At 42.6% G+C, this 12,102-nt stretch overlaps 1 protein-coding gene across 3 annotated transcripts; it reads left to right on the forward strand.

Annotated features, from left to right (window-relative positions):
* The first annotated feature begins 4,019 nt into the window (after positions 1-4,019).
* On the forward strand, positions 4,020-11,566 carry zgc:91890 (solute carrier family 52, riboflavin transporter, member 3-B). Of its 3 annotated transcripts, none has more exons than XM_050047192.1 (4): positions 4,020-4,155; positions 8,406-9,481; positions 9,604-9,727; positions 10,831-11,566. In XM_050047192.1, the coding sequence occupies exons 2-4, from the start codon at positions 8,445-8,447 to the stop codon at positions 11,041-11,043; spliced, it is 1,374 nt and encodes a 457-aa protein (XP_049903149.1). In that variant the 5' UTR covers positions 4,020-4,155; positions 8,406-8,444; the 3' UTR covers positions 11,044-11,566. The 3 variants fall into 3 exon arrangements, with proteins under 3 accessions (XP_049903149.1, XP_049903148.1, XP_049903150.1); XM_050047191.1 differs by lacking the exon at positions 4,020-4,155 and adding an exon at positions 6,292-6,491; XM_050047193.1 differs by lacking the exon at positions 4,020-4,155 and adding an exon at positions 6,500-6,604.
* Positions 11,567-12,102: the final 536 nt, after the last annotated feature.

The raw sequence follows: 12,102 nt of genomic DNA on the forward strand, positions 1-12,102 counted from the left end.
AAAGAAGTGGATGGAGCAATAAATTCACCCATTGGTTAGTGGACTACTGTTTTGAAGCCCCTAGTTTGGCATTTTATCAGTCGCCATCTTGTTTTTTTTGGAGCCAGAAATGACCATATTTGGACGAGAGGGTGGAGCTGTGGAGGAGTGAGGGGTGGGTCTCACTGGGGACCACGAGGACTGAGGACTATGTTGACACAGAGCCTACGTTGTAGGTACGGTGTCAATTCAGTGCAATAGTATAAATTCTACTTTAGATGCATTGGTCCTTTTCCAAAAAAAAGTTACATCGTTACTAGCGGTGTTCAAACTGATGCCGCCTTTCAGAGTTATAATCTGATGCCACCCGATAGTGTACAATATTTCCACAAAAAGTGCCATTTTGTGTCAGTGTCTGATACCAAAATCACTGACAAAGCAGCAGTATTTGACAAATTGGGAATGAAAATGGGCTGGCTGTGGTAGCAACTGTTCAATCACAAGGTAGCCATGCCCCAAAGCACACTCTGCTTTATTGCCAGAGTCATTATTGTGGATCCCACTGCTTTTCATGTAAAGTCCTGCCCTACTGTGCTTCGATTCACTGTTACTAGCCATAACAATAACCTCTTTTACCTAACCCTTTCCACCTCCAACCTAGACATGCCGACATGATGAATACTAGCCAATCACAACACAATAAGGCGGGACTCGTCAAGAAAAAAACGTTTACTTTGATAATGAATCAAGTGAGAAGTAGGGTTATTAACGCATAGGCTAGATTTGTATACGATCAGACTTCTTTTTTCAACCATTGAAGTCGCCCCCTGCTGTCCCTTAAAGAGAATGCAGGTTTAAGGCACTTTTGTATTGGCCTCACTTTTCAGACCCAGACATAACCCCTCACTGTGAGCACAAAACTGATCACCTTTCAAGTTGAAAGTGAACTTGTTAGCAAACTCAAACTCCAGCACAAACTCCAGTACTTAAAGAGCAACATTATACTTAAATTTGGAGTTGTGTTTCTGATCACCTGGTGAATGTAAGTCCAACAGTGACTCATCTCTTAGCTCTGTTTGTGGTCTCTACCCACCCCTGATAAAAATGATCTGGCTCTTTACCTGCTAAATGCTCCACTACGTGCACCAGCTATAAAGTTGTCTGCCGTTGGTGCTGGACAGGTAGTGTACAGTGGGTTTATCATATCAAAGTGGGTTTACTGAAAACGGCTGCCTGCTGCTGCTGGAAATGATGCTATGAGAGCTGTAAGACTGAATCAAAATAATGGTGAAGTCGCAGAAACCAAAACAAAGAACCAAAAGAAGTCATAAAGCTCTTTAGAGATAAGGGGAGCTGCAGAGTCGGGTGATAATTCTTTGTGGGTTTATCACTATGAGTGGAACCTTTCACATTACACACATTCATTTGATTAATTGTTATTTAAAGCAACTAATAATAATAAGTAACAAAAGAAAATTGTCTGCTTTGTTGTGAAGGGAAAGATTAGCATCCAAATGATGTATTTTTTCTCATATCCCATTATATGGCGTTCATTACATTCTGTTTTAGGGGGACTGTTATTTAATACTTTTTGTTCAACAATACAATATGAAGGTGAATCTGTTACGTTATACTGCTGAGTTAATTTGAAAGAATGCGGTCATCATAACAACAGAACAAGGATAAAGGTCAGGTCTAAATAGTCTTGTGTTTGTTATCTTATTTAATGACATATTCTCAATGGCACAAATTCAATCTGAGAACTCTGACTCATGTTGCTCTCCCGTTGATGAACAAGTGGATCTTTCAGACTCACTTGCACCATACATGCAGTACCAAAAACACAGACATATTTGTTTAAACACAAACCCCAGCAGGTTTGAGAAAGAAAGCAGAGTATTGTGCTTCTACACAAATATTCACCATGACTCCAGGCAACAGGAGTGCCCTGTACAGACCTGAGGTTTTATCAAAACAACACCGTCCTGTGACTGGACGTCACTGTTTTTTGCTCACAAGTATTAACACTGAAGATGACGTATTATTTTTGAATGAAGCAGAGCAAAGAGGTCACTAAACAGCAGGTTTTATATACTGTTGTTGTTGTTGTTGTTGTTGTTTTTTTACTGGACAATGCAAACATCCAACTTTTACAGTAGAGACTATCTGTGTAAACCACTTACTGATCTCACACAGACACATTTGATGCCATTCAAACTGAAAACTTTGGATGGTGTTTAACTTAAAGGAGCAGTGTGTAGGATTTAGTGGCATCTAGTGGTGAGAACTGCAGATTGCAACCAGCTGAAACTTCTCACATGTGCAAAGCATGAACTCCCGGATAGTTCAGGAATTTTTACCAGAATCCAAATCAAATAGGCCAGGTGATTAAAATCATTAAAAACACTGATAAAGCAGTTTCACATTACAATTTAGTGTTTGTCTGACACTGTTTGGGCAATGCATTCTCACTCCAACCTTGTCACATATCGACGTTTGGTCATGGACTTTCCACGTCAACATATAACGTGTAAGGTACGTTTTAGGACGCCATGGCAGTCACATGCACTGTCTGTTTTCAAAATACACTTACATTTTCACAGGAAATGTACAGTTCGTACAGTGTTTCAAAATAAAAGCACCGCATCAGTACAACACCGCAAATTGGTGTTTATTCCTTGGTTGTGCAGTTGGGTTTAGGCAACAAAAGTATGTGGTTGGGTTTAGGAAAAAAGAACAGGATTTGGCTTTACAATCTTACAGGAAGTGAACACCGGCCCTCCACGTGAAAGTTGGTGGTTGTTGGATTCATCTACCACCCGTCCCACCTGCCTTACTTGGACTTCCACCCCCATCAGTGTCTGACATCAGAAGTCACTGACCAAGTGCCCCTATTCGACAACTTTGGAGTGAGACCGGGTTCCTTTGGGTTGTCGCCCAGCACCTGCCAATGTGTGCTCACCTTTTTTCTCTGATAACTGAAGATCCAGATGTTCACAAATTTTGTAGTGGGAGCCGAATTATCCGCAGAGGTCTCTTTCTCTTCGAAACAAATGGACCTGGTGACTTAAACAGGTAAAAACACTAAATAAAGCAGTTTGATGTTACAAACTCTGGTGGCTGACACGATGCGCGACTGGCCCTGTCTAAAGTTGGTGTTTGGTTTGTCCATTCTGGGCTACTATAGAATCATGGTCATACAATATGGAGGACTCAGTAGATGAGGATCCAATCCATAATAAATAGCTAATTCCAACGTACGAAAAACCAACAATCCTCATTTTCAAGCAATTATACTCTAAAGAAAACACACATATTATATTATATTCCATTTCTGTCAGTATATCCCCCTAATCCTACACACTGAACCTTTAAAACACTGCAAAGGCAAGTACAACAGAATTTTTTTGGGGAAACAAAAGAACAGAAATTAAATTGACATTTGGCAGCAAGAAACAGTCCAGTGTTGTAGTTTGTTAGTAACACAGCAGTTGCCTCAATCCCACATCCAGCAAAGCTCAAATCATTTTTATTTACAGTCTCAAAAGTAATTTACTTTGTTGTCATGTGCCTGAAAAGAAATGTTTTTATTCAGGAAGGGAACATGCAGTACCAGTCACTGCAGAGGTGGGTACAAGGGCACTCACATGAAATACCATGAAGTTAGTGCCCAACAGGGGTCATTCACTTTGGCTGGAATTTGTTCTGAACAAAAGCCAGACTGACCCCAACCAAACACCCACTCAGGAAGCACAGAAAGCTGTCCAAAGTCATCTTCTGGTTGGCTAAGCTGTCTGCACTGGCACTCTGCAAAAAATGTAGAGAACCTTCATGTCTATGTAGCAGACTCATTAGATTCAGTCTGTTCCTTTTTCTCTACTTTCTTACTGACATTTTCTAAACTCCCCTTTCCTCCATCCATCCATCCTCTATCTGTTCTTTCCTCTCTCTGTTCTCATTCCCTCCCTCCACCCACCCCTGCTGCTGAGGACTTTGGTTCCCAAACTGGACCCCTGGCTCAGCCCTCTGCAGTCACATGACACAGATTCAGAGACCCAGAGTAGTAAAGTACAAAGCACTCATCTCGATGTGCACGCTGCTCTACACATCAGAAGGCCACTGTGCTGCTACACCTCTGAACAGAGTAACCCTCGGCTCACTTGCCACTGCAGTTAGGTAAGCTCTCACCAGAACTGACTCTGCACTTCCTTTCCCACGGGCAGGTAGGTGGTGTCTTGTCTAATTTAGAATGATGAATAGAGGTAATTTAAATTGTTGAAAGGAGCTCAAACAGTTTATAGTGTTTTGTTTTAATGTTATATGAGGAACTTTGTCACATGGAAGCTTAGAGTTTTGGAGACACACTTACAAAGAATAACCTTTTCTACAACCAGGTTTGGCAGGGTTTACGCTGCACTTTTTAGGTTGTCCTTAACAACTGTCCTCTTCTACACAACCCCCTGAGTAAAAAATACACTGTGGAATATGTCATTAAGATGCTGTTAAAAAAAAATCAATGATACAAAAAGGCCAAATTTGACATTCTAAAGCAGTTTTATATCAATTAACATTCTCAGCCTTGTACAAGCAACCCTCTATCCTCCTGTTTCAAGCTGACAACCTTGAAAAAGATGGTGCTTTGACTGCCCGTGGAAAATATCATCGCAGAACTTTTTTAGAATATTTTTATACATTTTTGCTTGCTCCTTATGACAGTGCCATTTATTCAATTGGGAATTATCTCAAAAATTACAATTTCAACAGATCATGGGGCTCAATGACAATTTAAAGGATCACCAATCTGTTGGATTCATCCTCTGGGCAGCATGAATGCCTGTATCAAACATCACAGCGACCATCCAATAGTGTTTGAGTATCCTCCAGGGTGGGCAAAACATATCATAGTGGTAATGAAACCCGACTGCTGCGTCACCTCAGGCTGCCTGTATTTTGGAAAAAAGCTGCACTTGAACACACCTCAAAGACAACAACCAACTAGCATGCATGCTCTGCGACTGTATAGCAGCAGACGATGGTAGTCCGTATTCGTCATTTAAAATAGGAAACTGAACAACCAGGCGTTGAAGGAACAAAAGATATTTTCTGAGCGCTAGCAAACAATGACTCAAACAATTACAAGCAGTCTCTGCTGAAGAGCTCAGTGACTATACACCTAATGTAACAAGTTTATTCAGTGCTCACGCCCTCTTGACTTTTGACCTCTTGACATTTGTTTGCTTTCCTCACCACCGCCTCTTCAGTGATTTCATTTAATGCCTGGCTCCGCCGTCTCCGACACTATTCCGCATGTTGAATCTGCTGAAGAACAGCCAACAAAGGCCGACTAGTGCCAACCGTGTGGGGCACATAGCAAAAACTAGGTCAGTGGATGCTAACTGGTTGGCCTGACACTGATTGGTGGATGGCCGTTGGCTTGGTGTGTCAGGGCCCTTAGGTAATAAAAGCACCCAGGCTTGCTGTGATGGCAGTTTGGTAGATCAGCAACAGTTAGGGTAGCAGGTGAGACCTAGCCTTTGTGGCCCCAACCATCATTTCACTGCGCTGCTTGGAGGGTGCATTGAAGATGGTGTTTGGGGGAAGCAACCAGAAGCCCTGCAGAACTTTTGAAAACACCTCCATCACCACTTCCTTTGTGTTGAGGAGTTCAGAGCGTGATGCTTCTCGCCTCTGCTCTGTCAGGCTCCTGAGGTCCTTCTTAGCCACAAAAGTAGCTTTGTGTCAAATGCGACTGACTGAAGAGGAGGAATGTTGCTCTATTCAGTTGGTTAAAACAAGCACCATGCTGTGTGTCGTGATACTTTGACTCACAGACTGATACAGACTTGTCTGATAAGTAACTATATTCACACCAGAGATGACTATGAAACTAGATATGCAAACAAACATGCAACATACTGGCCTATGCAAAAGAACTGCTGGCACAGTGTGAAGCCAGTAGAGGCTCAGAAGGCCATAGGTATAAACTGAGGCAGGGGCAGAAGAGTAGAAGGAAAGCCAGGGTGGTATTTCGAATATCTTGTACTTTACTTTATACCCAAAAGCCAGTTCACTCTTCTCATTCACACTGCAGCATGTGTGTTTAAAGGAGGGCAGGCCACAAGCTTGTACGCTGGTTGGGGGAGGGTAAAGGAAAAGGAGGAGCCATTCTCACTGAGACCTGCCCCTTTACTCTGTTTCTTCCTACTGCTGAGCTCCCAGGCTCACACAGAGCACATGGCTGCATGATTTTGTAACCACCTTCCAATAGTAAGTGTCATGGTGGTGCAGGGCATGTGCGCCTGTGCAGCCCCTCCCATGTCAAGTGCAGCAGGGACACGGAAGCAGAATGTAAGCCTGTGGATCCTGTGTGTGTGTGGAGGAGAAAAGGGGGAGGGAATGCATACACACATACTTGCGGCTGATGTAACAGAAAAAACTGTAATCACAATGGAGTGACGGCTTTTGAAAGGGAAGAGGGAAGAGAGGAGCTTCCTGGTTATGTTCTGAACTAGGTAAGAGGAGATATTCTGACACCTTATCGAAGTGTGTCTGAAGGAAGGGAGGGTTATTGGATTTCCTGGTTATCCTGGAACCACAAGGCTTAACTCTTCACCCATATGCTCCGGTAAAAGGAATGAAAAGGAACTAGAATGACTGTATAGTTTTAGATATAAAAGCAGGTAACAGGATGTTTCATCATGTGTATCTCATGTAGTCAGCATACTTCCTTACTAGGTTCTTGTGTACACTGAAACATTTCATTGACACAGTCCTATGTGAAAGACCTTTACTATTTCAGTAACAGAATGTGCTAACTTGGAGTTTACTATTTGTTGTGGTTCTAATCAGGGCAAGTCCTTCACGATGGCAGTGGTGATGCAGTTTGATCGCACAGCTTCACAATGATTTCACTTCAATGTTTCTGTTTATGTCACAACCTCATGGGGGCTTTTTATGGGAGCAGTGTGTCAGTGTGTGAAAGGTCAGTTATCCCCTTTGCCAACAGCACATGAGAGGGATGAAACAGGAGGCAGAGTAAAGGGAGACTGTGAAGGTCAGTCCCAGCCACATGGGGACATGCTTCTGTCCTCAGTAGGAAATATGTAATAACATTCAGCCATGTTGTTCTTACTTAAGGAGACCATCTTTTTTATTTCAATACTCTTGTTAGTATGTATCTTAGCCAACACCATCCCCAAGACACTTTTTTTTTTCTTTTTAGCCATGCTAGCTTTGTGGCTTTAGGAGTAGCAGTGTTACTATTGTTCGCATGCTGGTTGGGGGAGGGTTACTATTGGATGGATGATCACGTTTTCTTTATGACTAAATACCTGCAAAACTATAATGATATTCCCATCAACCTCAGCTGTACTTTGCATTCAGTGCTGACACGCAAATGTTCAAATACTGACATAGCTATCAGGTGAACATGCTGATGCTTAAAGCACTGCACGGCCTCACAGAGGTGTCAGCAGTCAGCATGGCAGTAGATGCTTAGTCTTGTTTATGACTTGCAAACATTACAGCCATCTTAAACAACTCCAAAATGCACTTTTGAAGCTATGTAATTATGTGTACAAGTGGAAGCTGCTTTAGCCACTTGTAAGTGCTATATCATAGGCAACTGGACTTGCTTGCGTTTCTTGAAGATGTTTGGGAACCCACACACACAGGGTTTATAGCCTGCAACTTCTTACCAGTCATTTAGAACTGAAGAAGCTTGGATGAGAGGTGAAACGTCTTCAAGGAACGCAAGCAAGTCCATTTGCCTACGATATAGCACTTACCATGACCTGGATGACTGAGAATCTTCACCGACAACATGCTTTAGCCACTGTTTTTGCCATTTGGTATTTTCTTCAAATGTGACCTAGTCTCGCTGGGCCGACTCTCACTTTAAATTTGGAGAAAAAAACGCCCACAAAAATATCGCCTACAGGACGTGAACCATGGCGCAAGATCAAACACCGCAAAAGTTAGTAAAGGACGTGTTGAAAGGTTGAAAACTGCTACACAACCGGAGGTGGTAGGGTGGGACTTCAGCGGGTGGCTCGTTCCGCCCAAAGAGAGGCTGATCTATGCAGCGAACTTCCGCCCACTCAGACTAAATGTGACCATACTCACTCCTGAGAACTTTGGAAAAAGTATTCTTTCAAAGTATTCTCCTACAAAGTCCACAACAGAATTTGCACTGTCAAGCATTAACACTCGTCAGTGAAAATATCTTTTTACACCCAGTTCAAACAACTAGTTAATTATGAGACAATACATGTACATTTAGAACATAGCCATCATTGAGTTAGATGAAACTGAAATGTTCAAATTCCACATTTTAGTAAAATATCAGACTGAAACTTATGCTATCTACTTTTTTTTTTCTAGATTTTGATGTCTACTAATGAACCTTTGCTGTGTTTGTATTCCAGATTGTGTACATCTACATTTCCTGACCTCATTCCTCCATCATGTCGCTGCTGACTCATGTGCTGGCCTGCCTGTTCGGCATGGGCTCCTGGGTGGCCATCAACGGGATGTGGGTGGAGCTGCCCCTGGTCGTACCGGAGATCCCAGAGGGCTGGTTTCTGCCATCCTACCTCACAGTCCTCATCCAGATGGCCAACATAGGTCCTCTCTTCATCACTCTCATGCACCGCTTCCGCCCACGGGTGCTAGATGAGCAGCCGGTCATCTACTGCATTGTAGGGTTGGGGATTGTCGCTACATTCCTGCTGGCTTTCTTCTGGAGGCACAGAGTGGCGATAGGGGGCTCTTTGCACAGCGTGCCCCTGCTGGTGTTAAGCTTCCTGCTCTCTGTGGTGGACTGCACCTCCTCTGTTACCTTTCTGCCTTTCATGATGCGACTGCGTCCGCAGTACCTCACCACGTACTTTGCAGGTGAAGGCCTGAGTGGTCTGGTGCCTGCACTGGTGGCTCTGATTCAAGGTGTTGGTGTAGTACACTGTCAGAATGCCACTTTGGCTATCGCAGCCAATGAAACAGCTGATAATGTCACTACGCTTGGCAGTGGAGAGCTGAAAGCAATCTACCAGCCAGCTAAATTCTCTGTCCAGGTCTTCTTTGTGTTCCTCAGCGCCATGATGGTTGTGTGCCTGGTAGCCTTTATCTTACTCAACCATCACCCAGCTGTGGCACGAGAGAGAAAGAACGACCTGTACTTCAGTAGTGATCTGGCTTCTGAGAAGAGAGAACAAGGTTTGTCTCTGCACGCCCAGACACCAGAGCAGAAGCCGATGATCAGTCCCCTGGAAGACGCCAGGAGGGAGCCCAGGAGCTCTTTTGGGATGGGGACATATAGCAATCTGGAGGTGGTGTTTATCTTTGTTGTACTGGCTTGGGTCAATGCTCTGACCAATGCAGTGCTGCCCTCAGTCCAGTCATACTCCTGTCTGCCTTATGGGAACAAGGCCTATCATCTAGCTGCCACCATGGCAGCTGTTGCTAACCCAGTGGCCTGCTTCATCGCCATGTTTGTGCCAGTTAGGTAGGAATGATGAAACCATGACATGATCATTTTACATAAAGACCAAGATTTCTCAATCTCCTCCAATGACATAAAATTCAAATGAATTAAAGTTTACCATTTGTATTGATTTTTGTTTCCAGGTCTCTCATCTTCATGGGTTTCTTGACCATGACTGGGACTGGATTTGGCGCCTACATCATGGCCATGGCTGCTCTGAGTCCCTGCCCCCTGCTGGTCCACAGCACCTCTGGAACTGCAGTCATTGTAAGACTCTGTCTTCTAATGAATTTAACTACAAAGACATTTTATTTAAACTGTGAAACATATCATTTAATAGCGTTTAATTTTGGATCTTGTGTTCTTCCTTGTCAATGCTATGCCTTATAAAAGAATAACAGAACAACCTGCCTGTCACAGTCACATGTGTGTTCAGATTTTTCGTGAGAATTTGGGAGTGTAGTGTAATTGGCAGGTTTCGAGTTCAAGTCGTGTCAACACAGTCCTGTCTGACTTGATTAAGGCAGTGCTGTCAAACCATGTTTGTGCCATGTGCATGAACATTAATGGAGCTTCAAGCTAAATTAAGCTTTCACCATCATGGACGTGTTGATTCACATGTAGTGCTCTTGAACAGGGTTGAGTTTTGTCAACATAATAAAACTTGAACAAACACCACCGTGCTATGTAACTGCTGTAAAAAGTCAATGGGATCACACACTCTTTCAAAATAAGGTTAACAGTGCAGAAAACAAAGCTTTAAAAAGCCTCGGGAGAAAAATCCTAACAGCAAGGGAGTGGCATTTTTATTTATTAATTTACTTTTCTATGGATGATTGATCATTGGTTCTGCATAAGCAAATCATGCCTAGAGCAGTGAAAATGAGGGAGAGAGAGAAGCGTACTGTGAAGCAAGAGGTGCTGGCAACTGCAGGATGAAAATCAGAAAAATAAAGCTTTAAAAGATTTTGATTCCAAGAAGAAGTTTTGACATTCAACTTTTCTTTGGTTGGGCTTGTGACCTAACAAATCTGATATTTCTCTTAATAATGCATTATATTCTCTGTTTCTTCATTACTGGTGTTTTATGTTATGATCAAATGTTTTAGGCACAAAACACTTCATTGGTATATCAATGATCATGACCCAGCATGTAATATTAACTGGTAGCTTCTCCTCAAGAGAGGGGGACCTAACTGGTGAGTCAGTTTCTGATTGGAGTGGTAACCTCATGTCCCAACCTGTTCATGATGGCAAACCACTGAAGACTGTTGAGGTCAAAGCAGGACACTTTGTACATTTGATTAGTATCTGGGTGACTGGGTGTCACATTGTTGTAATGTATAAAAATGACCTCTTCTGTGTTGCAGGTGCTGGCCTGGATCCTGTTTGTCCTGACCCTGTCCTACGTGAAGGTCATCATTGGGGTTATTCTGAGGGACGAAGGCCACAGTGCCCTCGTGTGGTGTGGGGCAGTAGTGCAGCTGGGCTCCATGGTTGGTGCTCTATCCATGTTCCCATTGGTCAGTGTGTATGGACTTTTCAAGTCAGGTGATGCTTGCAACACCAAGTGTCCAATGTAGTGATAAATGTGTTAAAGTTAATAACTGCTGTACGAAACAGAACTATAAAATGCGCTTATTCTAGATGCACTGAACTCATTGCAGTCGTGAGCTTTACATATTCCTATTTGTTTTAACAGATCTGAGAGCTCAGAGCTGTTTACCTTCAACAGTGTCACTCCCTGATGTTGTTTAACAGATTTGTTCTTATCAGAGTCCGATGGTAGATTTATGTTTTATACAGATATCTGTATTTATTGACTTGACTTGATCGCACAAGATCATGTGTTGCTGAGCATATTACAATTCCTTCTCAACTCAGAGGTCAAAGCCAGTGTACTTGAAGTGTTCGGGTGATGTCAAAGTATAAGTGATTGCTGTTGCTTTTATAAGAACTTATGGCTTTCAAATGTGCCTTAATTTGAGACTCTGAAGATGTGTGCTTGTGTTTGATGTTCATGGTACATTCTAACTTGCTTTGTATATGTTACATGTGTGGAGAAACTGTTCAACAATACCAAATAAAACATGTTTTATTTCTGCCTCCATAAGTGCCATATACTATGAATCATCATAACATTACCCGAATCCCAAGTCAGCAGTGGCAAAAGGCTTTGTATCTATGGGTACAGGGACAGAAAGTACCAGAGCAGGCTTAATGGCAGATTGGCCAGCAGGGGGAGACACAAACAGCATGAACCTTATAGAATGGTCAAAGTTGTCATTGAAATTTAAGGTGTGTTGATGGATTCAACTCATGCACTGAGTTACATCACAAGTAAACGTTCCATCTTAAAATCCATATCCATAACTTTTCACAGTGGAAACAGAAGAAAATGTGCACTGAACTGAACTGAATCGTACCGAACTGCTTGGTGGAAACAGAGCTTTAATATCTCCTATTGTGTGTGCACACAAATGGTATTTTTACAGGGTACAGAACAGACATAAATGCAGGACCAGAGGAGAATATGATATTAAAGGAGAAGTATGAAACAAAGAAAGAGGAGAAAAACAGAAAAAACAAATAAAACACACACTTCATCCACACACAGTTCGACCCATCCCTATTTCCCCTCT

Source organism: Epinephelus moara, chromosome 6 (genome assembly GCF_006386435.1).
Source record: "Epinephelus moara isolate mb chromosome 6, YSFRI_EMoa_1.0, whole genome shotgun sequence".
Taxonomy (NCBI): Eukaryota; Metazoa; Chordata; class Actinopteri; order Perciformes; family Serranidae; genus Epinephelus; species Epinephelus moara.